At 34.4% G+C, this 26,117-nt stretch overlaps 1 protein-coding gene across 22 annotated transcripts in view; it reads left to right on the top strand.

The window, feature by feature from the left end:
* Nucleotides 1-26,117, top strand: part of LOC128220760 (dedicator of cytokinesis protein 9-like) — a 91,589-nt gene that overhangs the window by 12,795 nt on the left and 52,677 nt on the right. For 15 of the 22 annotated variants that reach the window (XM_052929280.1, XM_052929269.1, XM_052929272.1 and 12 more), the window contains exons 2-27: nucleotides 4,149-4,271; nucleotides 4,804-4,976; nucleotides 6,580-6,646; nucleotides 7,198-7,314; nucleotides 7,689-7,820; nucleotides 8,025-8,190; nucleotides 9,176-9,246; nucleotides 9,415-9,498; nucleotides 9,841-10,002; nucleotides 10,769-10,987; nucleotides 11,716-11,918; nucleotides 12,350-12,457; nucleotides 13,147-13,232; nucleotides 14,558-14,745; nucleotides 17,092-17,157; nucleotides 17,441-17,533; nucleotides 18,192-18,352; nucleotides 19,226-19,310; nucleotides 19,668-19,841; nucleotides 20,867-20,932; nucleotides 23,168-23,283; nucleotides 23,648-23,717; nucleotides 23,853-24,056; nucleotides 24,401-24,547; nucleotides 25,273-25,356; nucleotides 25,713-25,821. In XM_052929280.1, coding sequence (XP_052785240.1) covers nucleotides 4,149-4,271; nucleotides 4,804-4,976; nucleotides 6,580-6,646; nucleotides 7,198-7,314; nucleotides 7,689-7,820; nucleotides 8,025-8,190; nucleotides 9,176-9,246; nucleotides 9,415-9,498; nucleotides 9,841-10,002; nucleotides 10,769-10,987; nucleotides 11,716-11,918; nucleotides 12,350-12,457; nucleotides 13,147-13,232; nucleotides 14,558-14,745; nucleotides 17,092-17,157; nucleotides 17,441-17,533; nucleotides 18,192-18,352; nucleotides 19,226-19,310; nucleotides 19,668-19,841; nucleotides 20,867-20,932; nucleotides 23,168-23,283; nucleotides 23,648-23,717; nucleotides 23,853-24,056; nucleotides 24,401-24,547; nucleotides 25,273-25,356; nucleotides 25,713-25,821 — 3,274 coding nt within the window. Of the gene's footprint in view, nucleotides 1-3,643; nucleotides 3,782-4,148; nucleotides 4,272-4,803; nucleotides 4,977-6,579; nucleotides 6,647-7,197; nucleotides 7,315-7,688; nucleotides 7,821-8,024; nucleotides 8,191-9,175; nucleotides 9,247-9,414; nucleotides 9,499-9,840; nucleotides 10,003-10,768; nucleotides 10,988-11,715; nucleotides 11,919-12,349; nucleotides 12,458-13,146; nucleotides 13,233-14,557; nucleotides 14,746-17,091; nucleotides 17,158-17,440; nucleotides 17,534-18,191; nucleotides 18,353-19,225; nucleotides 19,311-19,667; nucleotides 19,842-20,866; nucleotides 20,933-23,167; nucleotides 23,284-23,647; nucleotides 23,718-23,852; nucleotides 24,057-24,400; nucleotides 24,548-25,272; nucleotides 25,357-25,712; nucleotides 25,822-26,117 lie in introns of those variants that run through there. The other 7 variants (XM_052929283.1, XM_052929278.1, XM_052929277.1 and 4 more) reach the window with 2 other exon arrangements.

The following is a 26,117-nucleotide window of genomic DNA, read 5'->3' as shown; positions in this document are numbered from 1 at the left end:
ATGACTGATTTAAGACACTGAGTTGCCCATGACTGATTTAATTTTTGATATTAAGTTGCCCATGACCTTATTTAAGACACTGAGTTGCCCATGACTAAACATTTAAGACACTGAATTGCCACTGGCTTATTTTAGACACTGAGTTGCCCATGACCTTTTTTAAGCTGTTCTTGGGCTGGCACGCTAATGAAATTGCTGGGGAAAATAGTTACGCGTTTTTTTCATTTGATCTTGATTGTCGTGACAGTTAGTTGACTTTAAAATATTTTTCAAATTAACTTAGACGCCTGAAAAAAATGATCTTAAAGCTCATGTATGGAATGGGTCAACTTGTTTCAGCCATAATATAAAATATTAAGTTGTAAACAACGTTCACAAAAAGATGGCAGTGCTACTTTAAGTATTCAAACTTTATTTTGGAGGTTCACAAGTTATTCAGCTCAATTTTTGTAATATTTTCGTGTACAATAAATGTGAACCAAGTACAGTGTCGAAAATTAATTTGATCCTGACCTCATTTGTTACTGGTCATATAGCATTACATGGTGTACAGCTCACAATAAATGAGATTGTTTGGGTTTCATTTATATCAAATATCCTCAAAAATCCAACCCCAAATGTGTTACATTTTAAATGTTCCCATATACTTTCAATCTCATGATTTAATATTAAGGATCGTTAACCTTGCTCAGATATTTGATAAATGCTATGTTACCGTACACCATTGAAAATAATATTTAAAGTGATCTTTGTACATTATCAGTGCTTTTAATTTGCTAAAAATGGGGCTGCATTTCAGCCCTTCTTCACAATCACAAAAAGTATTCTTTTTAACTAAAATTTGACCCAAATTTCACAATCCTAAAAAATAATTTACAATTCTATAATTATAGATAAACAAATTAAAACTTAAAAGTCAACTAGTACACATACATTTAAATGCAATCTATGTCTCTTTATAATCTTCAAACCCAGGTAAAGGTGCACAATACAGGTTATGATGCCAAAAAAAATATAAATATACTATAGGTGGAAAAATACACAATTATTTTTATGATGTACACATTGTTATAAATATAGTTATGCAAATGAAGACACATGTTTCCATTATGTCAAAGTTAACATTCAGAAATAATGGCAACATTTGTGCGATCACTATCACAATAATCAGTTCAATACAGAATAATATTACAGTATTATATTAAATGAGTATTCTCTAAATCAATCATCATTTTTACCTTATGGTAAGGTGAAATATTTCTTTTACTTTATTATTATTGTTTGTTATTGAGTTAACATTGATTTTTCTCATGAAATTACCAAAGAAAAAGTGACCCCACATCAAGCTGTAACTATTATATTATGTTTAATGGGTTATACAAGTTACGTGTCTATTTGTTACTCATGAATTATACAAATCATGCAAAATGCACAAAAAAATATCAGCAAAGATCGATAGAAATTAAAGTAGCCTATGTCCAAGATAGAAATTGAAGTACATTAATTTTGTAGTCTATGTCCAAGATAGAAATTGAAGAAGTTTATGTCCACATAACAATGAATGCTTCCAATATGATAAGTTGTCGTTGTGATAAAGTTTGCTGTCATACTGAGGTAGTTTAGGAATCTGTACTCTGATTTAACGCCAAAAATGACAAAAATGCTTCGGGGATAATCATTTCATACATTGTGAACAATTTAAGGAAAGAATTATGGTAATTTATTTTGCTTGTCTTAGCTTCTTGTGGTCATTATCGTGTGTAGTGCAGATTATAAAAACACATACATTTACATAATGTTATTTGAAGGAATATACTCAGTAACTTTCACCAAGTGTTAATAGTTGAATTTGATTTTTTTAATGTAATAACATTTTTGGAAGTTATTTATTGAAGACCACTTATTAAAATGTATTACCGGTAGTAAAAGAGTAACATAGTTTGACTAGATCTTCATTTTTTCAACTGAAGACTTCTTCTTGGAACCTTAAACTGAACAAAATGAATAGTTTTGAAAATCACCTTCTTGAGTCAGATATTTTCATTCTGTTTGTAAGTATATTTTCATTTTAAGCTATAGTTTTTCTGTACTTAATGCATCGATCATCTGTATAATTATGGCATGTACCTTATAATAACCATTCTTGCCCTTATAAACTTGTGCAGATACCATGGGTCTTTTTTTGTAACTTTTTTACAGTGTGATACAGTGTGATACTGGGATTTTAAAGCTGCACTCTCACAGATTGAACGTTTGGATTACTTTTTTATTTTTTGTCTTGGAACGAGCAGTTTTTGCGAGAATCCATGAAAACAAGTTTAAAAAAATGACAAAAATTTAAATCACAGATTTTTATATTTAAGTTAACAAAATCATGTTTTATGCATTTTTCTTAAACTGTTAGTAATGGTTTAAGCCATAAAACATTATTTTTTGAACGGATATATGAAAATCTACGATCTGATTTTTTGTCAGCAATCTTATATCATTGGTTTGCAGATAATTGTATGCGAAAATTTGCTCTTTCCAAGACAAAAAATAAAAAATTGTAAAAATGGTATATCTGTGAGAGTGCAGCTTTAACATTGTTTAATCTGACTAAAAACTTATGAAAATGCAGCTTATGTTGCTGTAAAAATCATATAGACCACAAATTTGTCTTTTATAAAACAAACTATTATACAGCATATTGTTCTTGTGTCTGTAGGTTACATTAAACTAATATTACTGATACACATTTTTTTTGTTTTTAATTAGCACACAGGTTGTTGAATACACATGTGTCTATTAGGACAAATACGGCATTTATTTTGTTTTATAAAATGCCTAGAAGGAACTGAGAAGTTTAATCATTTATCATAAAATACCTTGCACATATTTTACACTACATTAATTATTGTTTGGCTGCCAAACTGTTCACAAAAAGTGGCTCTTAGTATTTTATCAGCACTATATATTGATAAAGTTTTTATCAAGGGGAGTTGTTCCCAAATAAAATATTTACACTATAATATTGCATGTTTCATGTAACAAAATTGTCTGAAATGTGTCAAACTTTATATTGCTTCATATGGAAAAATATTTTTTGATGTAATTTATAGCTGCACTCTAACAGATTGTTTAGACATTATTTTATTTTTTGTCTTTGAATGAGCCAATTTTTGTGTAATTTTAGTTCCGGAAACCAGACTCCTGACAAAAGAGCAGATGGTTTCATATTAACATTCAAAAAATATTTTTTCATGGCTAAAAGCATTACTAAAGCTTAAAGCAAAATGAAATTTTCAGCAGTTTTTCAAACAGTTGCTATCTGCTTTATTATGGCAGTCTAATACAACTTTATTGAAGGCATCGGTACTAAAATCAGCTGATTCTGAGGCATAAAAGAAGTCAAAACTGTCAATCTTTGAGAGCGCTGCTTTAAAGTTGAATAGATAAATATATTAGGCCACATTTGAAAAAAATGTTTGTTTGCTGTTTGTTGTTTGCACCCTCTGACTACTGTGCTCGGTAAAAACAAGATGGCACAAAACATTGACACTGCCAATGGCTTAAGTGTTATTTGAGTTGGACTTAACTTAATGAGTCAGTCAGTCATATGAAAACAAACATTTAAAAACATTAGTCATGATGGTGTGGTCAGCAGACATTGTCATGTCTAGTATTTCCTGGAAATATGGCATCTTTTAAAAGTTAAGGAATCTGTACTCTGATTTAACGCCAAAAATGCTGCGGGGTTAATCATTTCATTCATTGTGAATAATTTAAGGAACGTATTATGGTAATTTATTTTGCTTGTTTTAGCTTTTTAGGGTCATTATCATGTGTAGTGCAGATTATAAAAACACACAAAATTACATTGTTACTTGAAGGAACATACCGTAAATGACTGGGTATAAGTAACTCAGTAACTTTAACTAAGTGTTAATAGTTGAATTGTGATTTTTTTAATGTAATAAAATTAAACTGAACAAAATGAATAGTTTTAAAAAACACCTTCTTGAGTCAGATATTTTCATTCTGATTGTAAGTATATTTTCATTTTAGGCTATAGTTTTTCTGCACTTAATGCATCTGTGGATATACGGCATGTAACTTTACTATACTTGCCCTAAAAGTAATGTGTGTATAAAATTGTATATTTTCAGAACCGTCCAAAGCCGGTGGGGCCCATAGATTATGAGACGTACGTCCTGAAGAACAAGGTTCTGCTCCACAATGACCCTCACAGGGACCTGCTCAATTTTCCATATGATGACATACTCACACCTGTAAGTATGGGGCCAGGCGGTTGTGTTACTTAGGTTTCAGATGTGATTATGTGTTTTACGTACTATATGTCTGAAACCTTCATCGAATATCCTTGGTACACATTCTCAGATGACCTATTGTGGGATAATTGACTAAGTGAAAAATGATCACATCAAAGGACTTTTGGCAGACTCGAACCTAGGAGACTTACTTCTTGAGTCTAAGTGGCAGACTCGAACCTAGGAGACTTACTTCTTGAGTCTAAGTGGCAGACTCGAACCTAGGAGACTTACTTCTTGAGTCTAAGTCAAGAGTTTGCCTACCCGGGCTCCAACTCTGCTATACATTTTTGTGATTACATAACAAGAACTACATGGCCCATTATTATCTACGTATGTATACTATGATCACTTTTCAATTAATATTTTTGAGTATTTATTATACCTATTTTGAAAGTAGGAGTTTTTTGAGGGGTTTTAAGTGAAATTTGCTTTGGTTTGACATATAAAAATTTTAAATTAGCTGCTGACACATTTATCTTGTGTTTGCAAGGCCCCGACCCCGGCAAAGAAGATGCGCACGGTGCACTCAACGGTGCCAACCCTGGGCGGGGAGAAATCGGGGAACCTCCTGGTGGAAGAGTGTCTACAAACGTACACTGACACCTGTCACATGGTCCGCTTCAGGTACAGCAAATACTCCGGAGGCTACCAGCAGCTGCCAAGGTATGGAAAACATGATGATTTTTAGCTTCACTGTTGCTGTTTATAAATAAGTTGCCGTTTTATCATACTTTAAGTTTAAATGATATTTGTTTGACAATGATTGTTAAGAAATTTATTTAAGCGTAAGCGACTTTTTTGGCATGAAGTTACGCAAGAGTGTGGTCTTGTGTTGTGCGTGAAGTTGGAGTGTACGGAGAAAACCTACTCATCCCGCTTGGTGACCAAACTCACATATGCCCAGGCTGGGTTTCAAGCCCAGAATGCCTTTGTGAGAAGCGATTGTGCTAAACACTTCCATAACCAGACAACCAGTGTCATTGATTTTATCTTGCTTATAATGTGGTTGGCAATTTTTTCGGGTTTTGTCAAAAGTTTTGGTGTTTGGATGCCATTGTTTATGTCTTTGTTATTTTTCAAAAACAGTTTAAGATGATATCATGTCACTTGGTATACATGTTCACGATGAACAATGTCCTTGGATTTAAGTTCGAGTTTAATTGGCAACCACTTTCATGCTTTTGATGAACATGCCATATCTAAATATGTTTGAGTCAACTGCCTTTAATTGAATTGTACGAAATGTAATTGCAGCATAAGAAAATGTACCATGAGAAACATGATAATGTTACTAGAAAAAATAGTTTGTCTGATGTTTAGATAAAATAGGGTTATTAGTACTGCATTTTAATCCGGGAGGTTGTATTCGACTCAAGTGGATTTTTGCAGATTCAAAACCTGCAAAAATCCACGAGAGTCGAATACGACATTCCGGATCAAAACGCAGTACTATTAACCCTTTTATTATATATATTACTGGTTAGATCACATAAAAGCCACATGTTTTCATAGTAAATGTCATTTTAACGACACACTATTTTGTTTTATTACATCATTTTAACATCGCGCAACGATCCTTGTTGTGACATGGCTTCACAAGAGTGAAATACGGCCGTATTGCATTGGAGTGGAATACGGACTACCGTATTTCCGATATGTATTGCGTGTGGATTTATGATGGGTATATAATGAATACTTTTATTGTTTAACCTATGAATATAATATCGAAGGCTTTCCGGCCTTTCAATACCAGACTGAGTATTTGTAGTCAATTCGGTCCATTTATAAATAGAGAAAGGTAGAGCAGAAAACCTGAAGGTAGTTAGGAATTGTTTTATATTCAGAATTTTGTGTCTGTTTTGAAGTGTCTTGGTCATCTGGAAGTCTGGTCTGGTGTTACTGACCCTGTTTTTTTATGGTTCCTGTACATATGGCCGAGTGTTTATAAATAATTGTGTCACTGTTAGGCATTGATTCTGATGTATGTTGATTTAGTGAAAGTATGTTGTGACAAATATTTGGAAGGATAATAATTGTAATCACCTTATCTCTCCTCCCCCATTTGTTTTTCAAAAACTCAGTAATAGAAACAAAAAATCCAATTTGTCTCGTTTTTCCTGACGAAGTTTAAAAAAAAAGAGAAAAAAAATCTTACAGGAAATAGTAAACTGTCTCCTGTACAAGATATTGTGTATATTTCAAGGGGGTGGGATAAAGGAATGTTGACCTCGATCTAAACCAATCAGATTAGCCATTTTTTTTACAGTGTGAAGAAACGTGAAGAGTTACAGGAGCAGGTGTATGAAGTGGACCAGGAGGCAGACGACCGTGAGGTAGGTGGGTGGGGTAATATAACTCCAAAAAGACATGTTATTGTCATAGATAGCTGTGGTGTTGTCAGTGGCACAACAACTTTAACCATAGAAACTGCTCAAAAAAAAACATTAAAGGTATTTACAGGATGTATTAAATGTTAAGTTGTGCCACTTTTTCAGCGATGTTGATAATGATTCTATATTAGGATAGAAAATAAGTAAAATATGCTACTAATACATATTGTTAATGAATGGTTATCGACAAGAAAGATTTTTTTTTAAGAATAATGGACAATTGTTAAATCATATTCCATTTTTAATTGAGGTAACACTAATCAAATCTGAGTGTATTACTTTTATAAATATAGACACTGTACATAACCCTCTTGGGGTTCATTCCATATGAAAAGTATTTGCAGAATGCTTTGTGCATTTGTATTTCTGCTTGAGTCCTGAATAATTATTGTGGAAAATAGCTCATTCTTAGTTTTAAATCTGTATGATTATTTGCGTAGTCAAAAGATGTTTGCCTATTGATTGTTTTATTTAACATGATTGCCATGTTCCAGGACACAATAAGTCGCACCTACTCCAGCGCGTCAATGACACAACCGGTGATAACCAAGGCTGGTTGGCTGTACAAAGGCCCTGATAGCAGCAAAGATACCATCATGAGCTTTACACGGGTAAGACAGGGCACAACACTGACAATTATACTGTAGTGCCAGCAGTATATGCACTTTAAATAGCCTTCCTGCTGGGCTAGCTCGTCAGCTTTTGAAGATATCGGGCGTGGGCTCAATTCTGAGTTAAGTCAACCCTCTTACCAAGTTGTCTAAAGGGCTTGTCAGCAGCAAGAGGATAATAATCTCAAGCATTGAGCTTTTTATTGAAATTGAATAGGTTTTACACATTAGCACTTTTGGCTCAACTTTTAACATTGTTTTTGTAGAAAAGTCTTTAACGACATAACGATGCTAATTTCTTTCTGATATCACCTCATACAAAAAAGTTTAATAATATTCTCTTACAACACTACCAAAGACTTTGTCTATTTTAGCAATTCAAGCGCCGCTACTTTGTCATCAAGCAGCAATCAGACCAAACATACAGCCTCGAGTTCTTCAAAGATGACAGGAGGTCAGAAGCAAAAGGAGTTATCTTTCTTGAATGTGTACAGGAGGTTGTCAAGGTAATACAATGGAAAGGATTGCCCATAACAAAAACCTGGTTTCGTCGCATTGCGGCGCTTCTAGTTTTCTTGATATTATCAGTGAAATACATGTATAACATACATAGCTAGCCATTGGTTCCTGTGTTTATAAGCTACGATAAAGGCAACAATGTCGGCCACATTGAAGAGAATGAACAATGTTATTTTCTCCTTAATTTTCAGAACTCAAAAAAAGGGAAGCACGGTTTTGAATTACGGACACAGGAGAAGGCTTATCTGTTTGCTGCAGAGAGTGAAGTGGAAATGGAGGACTGGATTATGACCCTGAACAAGGTCCGCAATGCTGCTGAGACGCTCTCTAATATTTCACTAGATAGGCTCAGGGGAGGTAAGAATAATTTCATCAGGGGAGGTAAGAATAATTTCATCAGGGGAGGTAAGAATAATTTCATCAGGGGAGGTTAGAATAATTTCAAGGTAGATTCATCTATTTAGAGGAGATAAATTAAATTGTTGGTTGCTTGCAAATTAGAAATAAATATAATAGATTAAATTAAATAAATAGAAATGGATTCTCACACTCACTTAAATATATCTGAAATGCTGTGGAGATAATTGTCCAATATTTGCCTGGACAGAATCAGGAGAGGTAAGATAATAAAATAAATAAATCTAATAAAGGGAATCACATTAAGTTGTTGGTTGTTTAATTTAACAAATTAAAAATTCATTATTACCCTTACTTCAATATGTCTACAATGATGTGGAGACTTTGTTCAACATTTCCCTGGATAGGAACAGGTGATGTAAGAAATGGATTCAGTGGAGATATTTCTATTAAACAGAGACAAACTAAGGTTGTCCCGTTAGCCCAGTGGTTAGCGCACTCGCTTCTCACCAAGGTGACCCGGGTTCGATTCCCAGTCTGGGCGCATGTGAGTTTGGTTATAGATCACCTAGCCGGACAAGTGGGTTATCTCCGGGTACTCCGGTTTTCCCCCACAACACAAGACCACATTCTTGTGTAACATCGTGCCAACGAGAGTGACTTAGTATAAGCTTTCATAGCTTCCTTCACAATCATTGTAAAATATATAATGCTTAAAGTAAGTTGTTAGCTGCACAGTCACATTTCATGTTAGTTGGGGAAAAAAATATTACCACCAAAAATGGCTGCAACAATTTTGGGGGAGGTAACCAACAATATTCAGATCCGTAAGTTTGAAATATGATGATTTTGTGTGAAAAGATGGAAATATAAAACACCTTTTGATTAAAATCATTAACTCATGTGAAGAATTTGTTAGCCTATCAGTATCAACTACTTGGGGTATCCTATTACACTTAATTAACAAATAATCCTTCATTTTCAGATGAACCCTTTTCCCCAAGTAAGGTGGATGACAAAGCCTTCGAAAATATGGTCCATCCTGAACTACAGAAGGTTTGTGTTTAGTTTTAACCTCCAACATCTTTAATAGAAAATTCATGTTTATTTGTTTCAATGCTTTATAAGTATTTGCAATAGAGACTTGTAAAGAAATAAAACATACTCAATTATTTATAAGGCACTACTTCTTCGTGTAAAAATGAGGAAATATATAAATTTCAGTATGCCAAAGAGTCTGAGTCGATGATGTTGAAAGCCAGGCAGGACAACAGACAGAACCTCTTCAATGTTTACGGCAGTATAGTTGTAAGTAGCCGCTTCATATTAGTGAGCTCATTCACCATGGTTAGATGGCCAGATCCTGCAGTTAAAAGGCAAGAAATTCAACTATAGCCAAGATATTGATGTGCCAAAACACTCTAATTAGATATTTGAAGGAAAAATGTTTTTGTTTTTTTTCAACAGGCTTAGTGTCATTGTCAGTAAAATTAATGTAATGTTTTTCTGTTATTTTTTAAACCAAAATATCCAATTATGTTAACAAAGACGGTATTCATGTTTCTTATTCCTTGTGAAGGATTACTGAACTTTACCACCTGATGGATAGAGTGCAACAGACATTCTCATTCAGTTCCCTTGGTTTTTCAGCGTAATTTCCATCATGATCCCGAGGACGATGAAGATGTAGCATCAGAAGTAGACGTCTTCCCCCAGCAGTTTGGGGAGAGGTTCATGTTGCGTTTGCTTGAGTTTAAACTCAAACTACAGGTCAACATGGCTGAAGAGGGTAACGGCAAGAAACAATGCAATGTAAGTATGGGCGGGTAGGGTAATATGAGTTTGTTGTGTAAGGATTGAAACTTTCACAGACACTGAGCGAAGACAATTGATTGATGTGCAGACGATTCTGTTGCCAATAAGTTTGGTTTATAAGTTGTTTCAAATATAGCCAAATTTGACATTAAATAATATGTATGTGCAACTAGAACAAAAAACAGTGTAAACAAAATATGAGATTCATTAAATATGGGAGTGTCATCCGTGAATTTTTCCAGACTACTGACATAAGATAAAACAAGAACCCGTATGGAACTCCTTTTTAATGGTCATAACATTGTAATTACCTCCCTTGTTGAAGACTGTCGTCTGTAGCATCATGGAAACCTTGTCATGTGGCAATATTTAGAATGCTAATTAATTATTTCTCGCTTCAAATGTCACCATAATTTTTTTTTCATGCACCTTTCAAGTAATAGTGCTTCACTCTCCTCAGAACTATTTAAAGACTGATTTGACTATTAACATAATCTGAATCACAGCGCGCATATCCATGACAACCACGAATTATCGCATATCCCTACACATTTTTTTCCCTATGCACAAAAGCGTTCCAGCAAAAAATACATTTTTACTTAATTTTGTTTAACTGAGGTGGGAGAAAAAGCATCTAGTGCAGAGTGTTTTGCAGAAACTCGCAAAACATTGTTTCCGCAAAACACCCTACGCTAAGATCGGAATGAACCTCACTCTCGGCCATGGAAGATACTTACAATATAATTTACACACAATATTTCAGCCTGAGCCATTTTTCCTGACCTTTGCCCTGTATGATGCGAGGGAAGGCAGGAAGATATCCGAGGATTTCCACATGAATGCAAATGAGCAGGAAATAGAGGCAATGATACCGGCAGACCTCGTGGCTGCTTCGGACAAACTCAACAAGGTCGATGGAAAATCAACCGCTCCGGAATTAAAAGGCCTTGAGGAAAACTGGCTGCTGGCCAAAAATAAGCAGGTAGGGAAGACCTCAACATTCATCTTGTTTTTTTTTATTATAGCTTGGCTTGTCTGTTTTTCACAGAAAATTGACATCCCAAAACTTTAACTTCAGCCTTAGCTCCAGAAACTTTCAAGATATTAAAATAAAACTTTGACCATAGTACTTGTACAACAATCCCATTACTTTGTTTAGTTATGCCCTATTTTTTATGGAAATATCAGACAAGCGTTGACATCCGTTACACTCTTGGCATCATTAGTGTGCAATTACATGTAAGTATGCCTATGCTCAGAAACCTTCACACAAACTAGTAAAGATGAAATATATTATGAGTCTACAGTATCACTTTTTATTATATACCCATCATAAATCCACACGCAATACATATCGCAAAAAACGCTAGTCCGTATTCCACTCTAGTGCATCACGTGATAACAAGTATCGTTTGGCGATGTTAAAATTATGTCATAAAACAAAATAGTGCGTCGTTAAAATGACATTTATTATGAAAACATGTGGCTTTTAAGTGATCTAACCAGTAATGTATATAATAAAAGGGTTATTTGTACTGTGCTTTGATCAGAAATGTTGTATACGACTCTTGTGGATTTTTGTAGATTTTGATTTCAATCTGCAAAAATCCACTTGAGTCGAAAACAACCTCCCGGATCAAAACGCAGTACTAATAATCATATTATGCTGATGGGAATGGGGATAATTTTATAGTTTCATCCTTATTACAGGGCCTGTACTCAGTTATACGCCGTCACAGCGAGATCTACCTCTACGTGCGTATAGAGAAGGTCCTCCAGGGCCCCATATCACAATCAATCGAGCCGTACCTTCGGGGAGCCGACAGCAAGACTGGCTCCAAAGTCTACCGACAGATGAAACAGTTCTGCTCTCATATAGGACACCATAGGATGCCTTTCGCTTGGTCTGCCAGGTATAATAGGGACTTATTTTATCAAATCACAGTTTGCTGCACGGCTGAAGCCTATTATATAGTACTGTAATTGTAATTTTGCTTTCTCCTTAAATAAAAATAAATTTATTTGTGATTCCTTCTGGTTATTGAAGAATATGTTCATTCATTTAGCTTGCATTTACATATTCTTGCTATTTGACAAAAAATGTTTCAAATTGAATGTTCAGAATCTTTTGTTTTTACAAGTTGATGTTTACATCCTATGTTGCAGTATCATCCAGAAATGTGTTTTTTTTAAATATATAAATATTATGTATAAACCTGTAGTTCTATCCAACCATTTTTTCACCGTCCATTCCTGACGGAGTCACTAGCTGCCTATTATGGCTCACTTTGTTCATTCCTCTAATATCATAGTAAATATTTCTCTTTTCTGTGATTCCTTGTAGACCTCTTGCCACGAGCAGCGTAGGCCCGTATGAAATGCCTTTGTATAAACAAGACAGCTCCAAAATGTCGGAGGATGAAGTTATCAAACATCTACAAGATCTGAAAAGGTAATTGGTCACTTTCATACATTCTATTAACAAATGATATAAAGCATACTTTAATATTAAACACAGACTGTACTGGTATGTCATCATGCTTGTTATTTGTAAATGTAGGTTTGTTTAAGTGTTGATTAACCTGGGGTTGTATAGAAATCTTAAGTGATCTCAATCTCCAGAGTAAAATCAGTATGTTTTAATTAGACAATATATCTGGATGTTTTGATGGGCAGTAAAATCTATTGACCATGTCACTGAAGGAGGAACTGGGTTTAAGGATAAGGATGAATAATAAATTGCCAATTGTTCAGAACTTTGTTAAAGTTAACAAAGTTGTTAACATCGTTGTTAACTTTCAAATCTTTACTTGTCTAGAAGTTCAATGGATTCACTTGTGATCTGCAGTATTTCTAACAATATTTGAGGCAGCCATTTTAGCTGTACTTGTTTCATTGAACTCTATGGACACTTCAACAAATATTTCACGTTTAAGTTAACAACGATGTTATTTATTTCATTGTTAACTTTATCAAAGTTCTGAAAAATCATCCCATTATGTATATATCTGCATTTCATCAGTGGTAAGAGCATAAGTTCACAATAGCAAAGTCAATAGGGGTATAATAATAATGAATACGGCCCCAGAACAGAGAACTAATTGTATATAGACCTATGTTTTGCCTTTCTTCAAATTCCAGGCCAGAAAAGCAAAGCAAGTGGACCAGCATTCCAGGAACATTCAAAATCAACCTTCATCCCATCAAGCCTGACCCTCCATTACCAAGTAAGATATTCTTCTGAAACTTCTTTTTAAATTACCCCGGTATTCCTCCCTTACAAAATAAAACATCATTCTGAATGCTATGTCTGCATTTTAACCTTTACAAAGCAAAACATCTAACTATACTTTCTGTGTTCCAATTATTATTTTTACCTTAAATATTTTGTATGTTATAAAATGTTAATAAAATTCCAAATTGTCCATCATTTATGAACATTTATGCTTATTGAAGCACCTATATGACTGACTGTTGAAAAACTTGTGTATCCTCGACTAACCATGATTCGCGGATGTAAGGAATAAATACAAAATAATAAAGTTGAGCAAAACAATGAAATAATTGAACTACTTTTGTCAGACATGCCATTTATTTATCCATATTTCCACAAGTATTTAAGAACAAACAGTCAAAAGTTCACGTAAATAATGTCAACAGAGTACAAACACTGAAACTAGGCCGCCATCTTGATTCTAGTACCTTGATTCGCAAGCTCTGACGTAATCTAGGTCAGCACGTTTTAATTAGGCCAACACTATTTTGATCAATTGTTTTTTAAGAAAAACAGTCAAACATATCTTTAAAAATGTTAATTTCAAAATTTCAACTTGTAATAAAAGATTTACAGTATTTTGTAAACATAAAACATTAAATCATGTCAAATTACTCGTAGTGGGGGAAAGTATAATTTAACCCAAAGACAAAACTGTCTCTTTAAGTATATTTTCAGGAACACTGAACATTCTAGATGACTTAAGGACATAAGTGCCTTCCTCTCTGATCATTTTGTACATAAGCATGTTTAAGGGCAGTTGGAAATAAATTATGTACTGCTTTATCACTGCTTAGGGATGCACCTAAAACAGATATTACACTCACTAATTTCTTTATTTTGACACTAAAACTATGGGTCATGAAAACACATATTATAAGTTTGCTTTGCCTTCATACAAGAATTTAGGTCACGTGACCGTCATTGATAAAATGTATACAAAGCAGACGAAATAACCAGCGAATTTTTAAGGATGTTATGTGGCAAATATGGTTGGTTTCTATGGCAATTAATTTGGGATTAGTAAAACTACATTGTTTGCAGTGTTAACCATTGTTTCAAGTGAATTTATCTGTTTTAAAGACATTTTTCGCGAGTTGGAAAGCATCTACTCTTGTAAATAGTTTGTAGTAAAAATGACGTCATAGCTTTGCAGATACGTGCATTTCACGTGATAATCAGGTAAAAACAAAGATGGCCGCAAATCAAGGTTGGTCGCGATTTTAGGGACTAGGACGATATGTTTTCTATTAAGCAATTTACACGTTTCATCTTCAGACACAGTGACATCTTCTTTTGTTCCTGTAAAGCCGTTCCCCACCCCTCCAGCCGACCCCATTGCCATAGAGATAGAGGAATTTGTCCCCGCGAAGGGCCAGTTCAACAGCCCCTTTGACTCCTATGTTAACAACCTGTATGTTTACCCGCTCAGTCTGAAATACGATAGCCAGAAATCATTTACCAAGGTAAGTGGCCAGGGTCCTGATGTTTTCAAACTTTTTGTGATACTGTTTCCTTATGTTAATGCAAAAAAAAACATGGACAAGAGGTACAGGTGTGCCACTGCTAAACTTTGGTCATGTTTATAACAACAAAGAAGTGCTCAAGAAGTAAAAAACAACAACAAAAACATTAAAATTACATCTGCATGTATCTGAGCTCACATATAGTTTAAATATGAAATGCTTCTCTGTCATGAGCAAATCATGTCTGGTTTATTGGATCCGTGCAGCATAGTCCATTAAGTATAAGTCATGTCACCCACAACCCAAGTTATTGAGGTTATACACAAGTGTTTCATTTGTTATTTATCCACACAGTTATAGAACTGTTAAAAACTTGTTGAAACTTGTTTATTTGCTTCAACGCCTATTTCTACATATAAATACATATTCAATGGCGTTGTACAATAATGAAGTATAAGATAATAAAAGCAATACAGCAATACAGACACAAGAATTAAATAACCTGTAATCAATGAAAAAATCATGAATATTAGCACACAATTTATTACATACATAGTTCAATGCATAGTATATAAATGAAGTTATATTTGTACAGCATTTATATACGTAATTGGTGTTCAAAGTATAAACAGACAACAGTTCATTTTACACCCATTTTACTTGGTACTGTTCAATATGGGCGTTCATGTGTGGAAAAAACAAAAGAAATTACCTCCAAACATGGTACATTTATCTGTAAAAGTGTAAGCGGACGTAGACGTTTTATACGTCCGGAAAATCGCCAAAAACGTCCCAGAATTTGACCCCGGGCGTTTTGAAAATTCCTTTTAATAGCCTTGTACGCCTCTTTTAATGAGACCAGACTTTTTCATAATATACTGTGCACCATTGACTGCTTTAAATATGCTGTACTGCCCTTTCATCTTCCCATATGCCTTGTATGTGTCATAATTTATGACAGCTTATTGTTTGTAATGAGCAGACGACATGACTTTGTGTATTCATAAATGGCCATCTTCTAATCCGATTATTAGGAAGAGCCAATTAGTGAAACATCGCCAGGAGGCGGAGCTATTGAATGTCAGCCAATCAGAATATAGAATGAGAACTCGTTCATTCAAAGATGAAAGTTCGTAATATGCTATAGAAAATGCGAAGGAATGTTGAAAAATGTTGTCAAACACTATTAAACCTTGTAAAATAATTGTATTGTACAGACGAGAGTTGCTATTTTAAATATTGTTGACTTGAAGCAGACGGTCACTGCCGATTTGTAGACATAGGAAAGCTGGGGCTAACACAATCAAATACATCATCAATTTATCACTGAATGTTTTGAAAGTGTATTTGTAAAATATTCATGATGAACATTTCTTTGTAACCCCCAAAAAATATTTTGATGCTTATGTCGCGTTTATCTATCACGTCTACGATCTTGTCAAAATTTGCCGAAACCATCATTTTGTCGGAACGATTTTCGGAGTTATTTTATTAATGTTCTATGCTGTTTAAGTGTTTCTTTAAGCAAGGGCAGTGATTTTTATTGTCATTTTATTCTAAAACATCAACATATTAAGCATAACTTTACCAAAGACAATTGAATAAAAGCTAGGCTGAATGTAACATTCGTACCCAATCCCGTTCGTACCAAATAAAATTAATCCCCTACATAATTTTTTTGTGTATTTTGGCCAGTATATTGTTTCAAATGCTTAACTGTCTGTTTTTGTTTTATTTTACATGAATTTTAGGAGAAAAATGAGACATTGCACTAAAGAAGAATCCAGACAAGTACAGTCATATTACCACAGACAAAAAGACGAATTTTAATTTTGATATTTAAACACACCCTTCTAAAATTTGTGAAAAAGCAACAACATTTTGTACAATCTGAAAATCATGGAAAATGGTTTAAATTGAGTATAAAAACAAAACATTCTATAAGACCCCCCCCCCCCCCCTTTTGACAGGGGTGGACCCCTCCCACTCGCATCCCCATGCGCCCCTATACTAGACTCTTGTTATGGTTGAATATAAACAATAAACATGAAAACAAACATTTTGAGTTGTGCATCAAATTCGCTTCTTTACCTACAAATTCTATGAAAATTCCTGAAAATCAGACATGGAATTTTAAAAAAATTCCTGATTTTGGGTCTTATTGAAACCCCTGGTCTAGAAATGTTTGACAAAAATGGACTCACAAAGATAATAAGACCATACCTTTTACTGCCGAAATGCAAATATACTAAACACTTGTCATATTCTGTCTTATTCCGATACAAAACTTATCATAAGACCCATTTCTAGTTGACAGTTTGAATGAAAGAGTATTGACATTTTCAGGCTCGTAACATATCATGTTGCGTGGAGATACGTGACTCCGATGAAGAGCATGCTGTACCGTTAAAGGTTTGTGTATTATATTTGTGTGGATCTTCTCCATTCTAGTTCTGCTCCTTTCAATGTAGATGTTAAGTATAAATACAGAGAGCAGTATGCCATCTCAAAAATATTGAGTAGTCTTAAAAGTTTACAAATAAAATATAAAATTAACATTATAACTATTGGAATTCTGTTTGGTATGATTCAAAATCAATTATCTGAATATATCATAAATGAGCTGAACAATGGTGTTTTATTGATTTATTATTAAAATTGGGAAAATTTGATATAATTTTTTTAAACATTTCAGTGTGTGTATGGTAGGCTGGGCCCATCAGTGTTCACAAGCATAGCCAGTTCATGTGTACTCCACCATAGCCAGACTCCAGAATACACAGAAGAGGTAGGTCTCATCTTTGACTGGTTTGTTAACTAAATCCAGCTGTTTATGGCCCATACATGTTTACCAGAGGGGTGCCACATGTGTACTTCAGCATGATCTATAAAACAGCATGGTCTTCAGCAGCCAATTGTATAAAATTCTGGTTTGGTCAAAGTTTGCAGAATATATTTATTGATTGGTCAATATATATCCAATAATTACTATCGACCAATCAAATAATTATAATGTGCAAATTATCCAAAAGATAATCTGTGGGCAACTTATCTTAAGTTTTACACCGCCCTGATAGCTTAGTGTAGAGAGCTTGCTTCGGTGTCAAAGGTTGTGTACTCAAACTTCAGCCGTGTCACACTAAAAGGTGATTAAATACAAACCAGTTGCTCCTTTCGCTAGTGCTCGGCGTCAAAAGGATGTAGTAGAGAAATGGTGAACACAGTACTGGTTAAACCCAGGAATGTTATATCCTGTGTATCGTTGCTTAACATTGAGCATGTAATAAAACCAAGAGGTTTTTTCACAAAGAGCTAGGGTATCGCACCAAGATCTCTTGTATATCAATCTAGTTCTTCAAGCCTTTTAAATAAGGATTATCAATATGCAATGAAATGGTAAGATTCATTTTATGACTTTCAAACTAAGCATTTACTCCCAATCCTAGGTGAAGGTGTTGCTACCGACAATACTACATGAGAAGCACCACCTGTTGTTCCGGTTCTACCATGTGAGCTGTGAGGGATCAAAGGGCTCCACAAAGAAGAGAGATGGGATCGAGGTCCCTGTGGGGTACGCTTGGGTGCCCCTGCTGCATTCCACGGGCAGGTAAGAAGGTTGATAGAAAACTGATGTCTATTTATTTTGAACAAATTATATTTGTGCTTTTTTTACTCAATTTGAGCTGGAATGGTCCACTTAGAGGAATGATTGGATCTAGGTCCATGTGGGATATGCTTGGATGACCCTTTTATATTCTTTTAGAAGGTTTAGGAGTTCATGTACCATATTGTAGCTATTCAGTTGTTTTGTGCTTATTGTACTGGTATCAAGCTGGAATAGTCCACGAAGAAAATTAATATTGAGGGGACTTGTGGAATATACTTGCATGGTGCTGTTGAATTTGGGGGTTCATAATATACAGATTGTAGCTAATTCAATTGTATTAATGCTGTTTGTACTCGTGTTGAGTTGTGAGAGGTAAAAAGATATCAAGCAATAGGAACAATAGAATTAAAATTCCCCAATTTGGTAAAGCTTATGCTTGTGTGGTCCTACCATTTTCTTCTGTTTAAACTTATTTATTTATTTTACAATGATTGTGAAACAATTTATTACAATCTTAAAGTTATCTCTCGATGTTGACTGAGAGGGTGGGCTTGTGTTTTTTGGGAAACCAACTTGGCTTGGTAACCACAAACCAATTTCACATGCACCCAGGCCAGGAATCAGCCTGGGATGTCTTGGTGAAAAGCAGTAAAGTCGTCAATTATAATGTCTCTTCTGAGAAGTATCCTTAAAATTCACAAATGTCAGTTATTATGTTGCTGTATGTCTCCATCTATCTGTGCAGCCAAAATCTCCAAAATCACATGTCCTGGAATTATGAAAAATGAGTGTTATGTGTAAAAAGTATAAACTCATTTAAGCAGATCTTTTTCGAATGTAAAATCTCTTAATGGAGCATGTTTGTATTTTCAGGGTGGAAGTAGGAGAGAGGACAGTCCAAGTGGCAACCAACTTGCCTGCTCGATATCTCGGCTCAGAATCTCTTTCAAGCAGAAATGTATGATAACACTCAAACCTAGAGCAGTATTCAGTAAAAAGAACATGAACATTGGGGCAATGATATCAATGACAGTATGACTAAACATTGTAACAACAAGAAATTGTATTGAAATTTAAGAGAGTGTCAGAACTCAAATTAGAAATTTAACTTGCAAATTCAGATAAACCTTAGGAATAATTTGCTCCATTATAACCAAGAAAATAATGATTCAAAACATTGGTCAAACCATACACTTGATGATAACATGGCCCTGTTATCAATAGACTGATGCCAATGATTTAATTCTGAAAGTGTATTCAACAGTCCCATGAAATGCTCTAATTTTACTCTTACATAAGTTGCTGTCTACTTCAGTCCACTGCCTCAGATGTGAAGTGGGTGGATGGGGGTAAGCCCTTGTTCAAACTGAAACTACACCTCATGTCGACCGTGTACACCCGCGATCCACATCTCCATACATTCTTCTTCCACTGCCAGAAGATGATGACCTCCCCGTCCCCTGGCCCGGACAGCCTCAACAAGCTCAAGGTAGGTCAAGGTCATGGTGTATTTCTTCTATGTCATATGTTATTGTGTTCTTTGTACATGACACATGGTCATTTTCCAATATTCAAGGTCAGTCCTTGAACTTTGGTGTTGACCTTTGTATTGTAATTATTTTATGACATGTTTGGGTGAATTAAATTTCTACACACTGAATGTATGATATTTCCTTGGTATCAAATGGAATTTGTAAGGTTGCATTTGTCTTGTGTACTTCATCATACAAGTTAATTCAAATCCCTAAAAGAGTTTAAGAATAACATTTCATTAGTTTTATTCTCTAACTTTTACGGTCGAAGATTGTTTATATCTTAAACTGTTAATTAAAGGCTGGCTGAAACCTTAAAATTCCTGTCACAAGTAAATCAAATATCTATGTTTGCTGTATAGTGAGCTTTTCTTTCTTTGTTCTTAAGCCAAGTTACTACCCTCTTTTCCAGTTAAGCCACCTCCTCACTGTGTGCATTATCTACTTTGTTTGCTATGTGTATTCTAACTCTTTTCTGTTACATGATATAATTTTCTCAGGTTGTGACAATAGCAATGAATAGTTTATTTGACTGATACTTAACACTGATATTATGCCAATTCCTTATTTGTTTGAAAAGATGTTTGTTTACAGGCTTCCATTTCCAGCTGGGAAATTTTGGAATATTCAGATATATTTTATCATGTTCACCCTCACAAATGTGTTAAGATACATGACGTATATAATACACTTATACAGTGTTTTTTAAAAGTTTTTGAACAAATATTTGGAAGACCTTGGTTTTCCGCACAAGGGAATGATTTGGTAAGCGTGTAGCAGTCATATGCACGATAATAAGACAAATTGCAAATTTCTAAATTTTGTGATCTAAATCCCATTCTCTTTGAAATTCCAATTTGGCAAAATATGGACACATGCATTAATGGAAGCTCTGTAATGATATATATGCCAGTGGCAGAACAATTATCCTATATAACTACTGATTTTATTAATTTCATGTATTGTGTGTTGTGCACCCCAGGTTTTAGAGAAAGTATCAAATGTTGCTGACGCCGTAGAGCAACAGTACCTGATGAATTCTGTAAAGGTATATTGTACTAGGGGAAATCACTGCTAGATATACTGTAGCCTTTTATGCAAGGGGAGTTATCTAACCTGGACTATATATAAATGTGCTACATTACAAGATTTTTTGCCCAATGATGAGAGACTCTGTAATATTGAAAGGAAATAATGATAAAACTGAAACTATGATAATAATAATTGTTATGTCAATAATACAGCTTTTATTGCACTCCTCTAACTAAGTAAGCCAAATTTAGTTAAGTACTGCATATTTTATCAAAGGGAAATGAGTCATATTTTTGTTGACATTAATTTTAAGTTGTTTCCTTTAGTTATGGTATTACTCCTGGAACATATGAATAGGAAGTTTAAATAAAGTTACCTCCCTTTATTACCAGGAATACCCTTAAGAAAACAAAAACCAGAAATGCCAAGATATTATCCTTGGGCCTGAAATTCTGTAATGTATCACATATCATGTCGTTCATCATTTACATATAAGCATAGTTTTCAGTGAAAATAAGTGAAAGAATTTGTATCTTTTGTATTATTTATTTCATTGACACTTGGACCTATATACATGTACCATGTTAGGCCATAGCTGACTGTACGCAAATAGGCAGTTGCGTAATGAAATTTTGACAGGTCGAAGTTTTTGTCATACCTAAAATCCCGAAGGTGAAATAAAAACCGAAGGGGGTGAAGGGGTTAATATGCTGGCCGTCATCAATCTGCGTAATTCCATATTGGCCCTAGCTATGTGCCTGCAGGGTTAGGTGCACATCAGTATCAGGAATTGCCAAGTCACTGGTTCCACAATACTTTAAAGCTGAAAACAGTTCATTTATCATAATGGTTCATGATAAATCTTGCATATATGATAAATTAATACTTAATAATCAATGATGTGACAAAAGTATGCATAACAATTTATATTCAGAAATATTAAATATAGCAAACAGAATAATATCTAACTTGTATTTTGCCATTAGATCGCCATTGATTCATCATATTTACCATTGAAACGGAATGTCTCAATATTCAACATCATCGTCGTCGTCATCATCATCATTATTATCATCACCATCATCATCAGCTTCATCAGTCATCATCGTCATCATCGTCATCATAATCGTCCATCATCATTATCATCATTATCATCGTCATCATCATCATCATCATCATCATCATCATCATCATCATCATCATCGTCGTCGTCGTCGTCATCGTCATCGTCATCATCATCATCATCATCATCATGCAGAAAATGGTGTTTGGTTTTATTGATCGCATGGAATGGTTGGCTTTTGAAGGCTTGGTATTTTAGACTGCTTAGGATTTAAAGTTTACTGTTGGACACAGCTAGTTGATGCAGTGAGACTGATTTTTTTCTTGTTTCATAGCTTATGATTTGCATTATATGCATTTAGCAATTTAAATAAACATACTTTTTGTTATTTTGAGTTTGAAGATAAAAGCTCTAACATCTTCTCTGAAATTGGTTGGCCACTGTTTTACTTTACAAGATTATTCATTGAAATAATCTTTACCAAATTCATTGTGAAAGTTATAAAACTCATTTACAGGTTAGCAATAAAGGGCCATTTTGGCCTACCTATTACTTTGATTGGTATCAGTATCTGTCAGACATGCACTTGTGATACAAATATGATATTAAAGTAATGTTCCTGTACTTCATAACCAATAACACCAATATCTAACACAATAAACACATGGATATTTATCCCCCATATATATACCCGTCCGGTATATTTATTCATGGGAGCAGATTTTAATTATTTTTCTAAATAGCTTTTACTGCCTGTAGCCATTAATGAGATATAAAACCTGACGCAGTTAAAAGCTTTTTTTCTGATTTTGATATGAGTTTTTTAAGTTAATATATATATTGAACCTGCCATCTGGCTAGTATGTTTTACCAAAAGACATGCCTTTTTGTATCAAACCATATTTCACACAACTCTAAAAAATGTTAATTTTTTCAATTAGTTGGAATTTTATGCCAATTTGAAATGGTTTATAAAAAAAAATTGCACATTATTTGTCAAATATTCTTTTAATTTACCTGTGGCTGAAACTGGTCGATGGCTTTGTTTATATTTGCAAACAGAAATCATGGTTTGAAATGTCTTGTCAAAATTGCATAAAAGTTAATAAAAAGAAATGAATATATTTCAGTCCCTGCACGCAGTCAAAGTTGCATAAAAGTTTATAAAAATGAATGACCATTTTTCAGTCCCTGCACGCAGTGGACGTGAGCACGTATATCCAGTTTCTACCCACAATTCTCAACATCCTGTTTAAACTGGTGGCGAACACCCAGAGTGAGGATATTGGGATGAATGCTGTCAGGTGCGTGAAATATTCTTGTGTTGTGAGAATTACAAAATGTAGGTTTGTTGGCTTCTATGGGCTCCTGAAAAATAAGATAGCAACTCTTTAGACACATGGATTTTTCGTGAAAGACTGAATTATTCATATCTTATGACCAACAATTTGAAACCTAAAAAAATGATACTTGAATTTGAAGAGTCTCAGTGCCAACAATTATCTATTAGTTGATACTGTAAATTTGTGGATGTATCATATTGTAGGCTATGCTATATCTGACAATAAAAGTGATGAATTTTGAAGTTTAATGCTACAGTTACAAAGGAATGTTTGAGTTTTAAAATTATAGATACAGAGATGTTTACCATTGAGTTGTTCATTACAGGGTGGTTATCCACATTGTATCAGAGGTACAGGACGTGGATAAACAAGAACTCCTCGAGAAATATGTCAAGGTCAGCTGATAAATTGCCAAAATTATTCCTAATAATTACCTTGATTGTGAAGACAGCTTGAAATGTAATAAATGATTTAATTGCTTTGAAAAAAACAAAATACAACTATGTTTAAATCTTGAACTATTGTTTCAGTACATATTCCGTGCCGAGCCCATTCCAAAGGGTAGCAAACAGAAGACTGTACATGAAGAACTTGCCAAGAGCTTGACCATGATCCTACGTCCAGCCAATGCTGACCAGGTTGTGGTGGTCAAGTTCCTCAACAATGCCTGGTTCTTCTTTCAAGTGCTCATTAAAAGCATGACCCAGTTTCTAGTGGATGGGGAAAGGGTCAAGGTTAGTAGGTCAAGGTCATTTGAGGATTGATATTTTATGAGTTTAAAAGCAATTTTGCAAATCCATGATGCATGAAGTTTTGTTTTTTTTACTCTTACTTCTGGTTAAGAACAATGATATGATATATGTCAAAGCGTAACGGTTTTAACCTTACTGTCTGTATTTATATTGACATTGCACAGTACTTTTCATAAGAAAAAAACAGTTGTATGATGAATGCCCTTAATTTCCAGATTTAATTTTTAAAAATGCAAAATGCACCTTTTACATGCCTCTGCTTATAGTATATAAATTAATATTTATGCGAAAAGCGTACAACAATAATTGTATTTTGTATATTTCAGATGCCCCGTAATGAGAGATTCTCGAGCGACTACCAGTACAAGCTACAGACCCTGATACAGACCATCACTCCGTACATTACCAGCAAGTATAAGGAGGCGCCAAGAGAGACACGCAATGCTAACTTCAGTCTGGCATACTTTGTAAAGGTAGGAAAGGGCTTTATATAATATTATATAAGTAAGGCTTGTAAGAGGAAGGGCTTTTCATATGTGGTTGATACCAGTACAAGTTCCAGACCCTAATAAAGACAGTAACGCCATACATACCAATAAAGTAAAAGGAGGTGCCAATAGAGATCGCAGCTTCAGTCTGGCCTACTTCGTAAAGGTAGGGAAGGGTTATACAGTTAGGCTGAGTTGTACATAGTATGTCAGTATTACAGGTCAGAATAAACATACTGTTCAATGGAATTAGTTGTGAATGCTTAAGGTGTTCCTTGAAATAATGTAAAACTAAACAAAGGCTGCATGATGCTCTGGCTGATGCAACAAAGCAATGAAATTGCAACAAAATTTGAGCTTCTCCATCTGCATGCAACAAAACATATTCGGTACCCAGTCTATTAATATCCTATAACTCCATGAAATACCCTGGAACTCCATGAAATACCCTGGAAAAAGTGACAAGTATTTATACTTTATAACTATTATATAACTATGAATAATTAATAAGGTGAAATAGAGAAGCTTGATTGCCTGAGGTGTTTCTCAGGCAATACTCATCAATAATCATGCATTACAAAGTTTTTGTAGCCTTTTTGCCACTTTGCTTCTGTAGAGTTTTGGAATAGAAATGGTTCTAACCATGGCAACAGATGTGTGACTCATTAACCTTTTACAAATAAATAAGTACATGTTCTGTTCCTTTCCAGATGTGTTTCACGTTGATGGACCGAGGCGTGGTATTCCAGCTCATAGCACAGCACATAAACACCTTCGCTGTCGTGGAACATAGAGTCAGTAAACAATTTGTTAAAGTGACTTTGCATCTAAAAATTGCTGTTAAATATGCTGTAAAATAAAAAACAGTAAATGCATTGTAAATCTGGGTATTGTGATGTTTAAGTGTAACTGTATACTGAAAATAAATTTTCCCGCTTGGCTCGAATTTTCCAAGGGTCAAGTTATTTTCGCCGGTTTGTAGGAGTTTGAGTCAACTGGGTTCGACTGTACTTAATTTCACCCAAAACCATTTAAGCTATATTAACATGAAACTTGGTTCATATATTCATAATGATAATATGCTGATATTTACCAAGGATGATCAAGTTATTTGGCTACTGTCAACTGACAAATGACCTCTATATTTCAGACCCTCCATGAGTACAAGTTTGAGTTCCTGAGGATTGTGTGTAGCCACGAGCACTACATCCCGCTGTCCCTGCCTCTCATGAGGCGAGGGCTGATTAAAACATACAAAGGTACGATTAAGCATATTCAAACTTTACTCAATACTCCTACAATGTGTGATATTTCTATAGATTTACACTATGTATGTGATGTGTGATATATTTATATTATTTTTTTATGGAATACATGAATAGTGTTCAAATTGTTAAGGATAGAAGTTTGACTCACCCGATGAAAAAGAAATTTGATCTAAAGGATTAAATCTGGTGTTGGATAGTTTACATACTCCAAAAGGCATTGTAACCAAGATTTTAACTGTTGATTAATCTTGGCTCTTGGTATTTTGATGTTTTGTTGACATTATATT

Source organism: Mya arenaria, chromosome 15 (genome assembly GCF_026914265.1).
Source record: "Mya arenaria isolate MELC-2E11 chromosome 15, ASM2691426v1".
NCBI lineage: Eukaryota > Metazoa > Mollusca > Bivalvia > Myida > Myidae > Mya > Mya arenaria.
The sequence above is the reverse complement of the archived record's forward strand: the minus strand, read 5'-3'. Positions and strand labels throughout refer to the sequence as shown.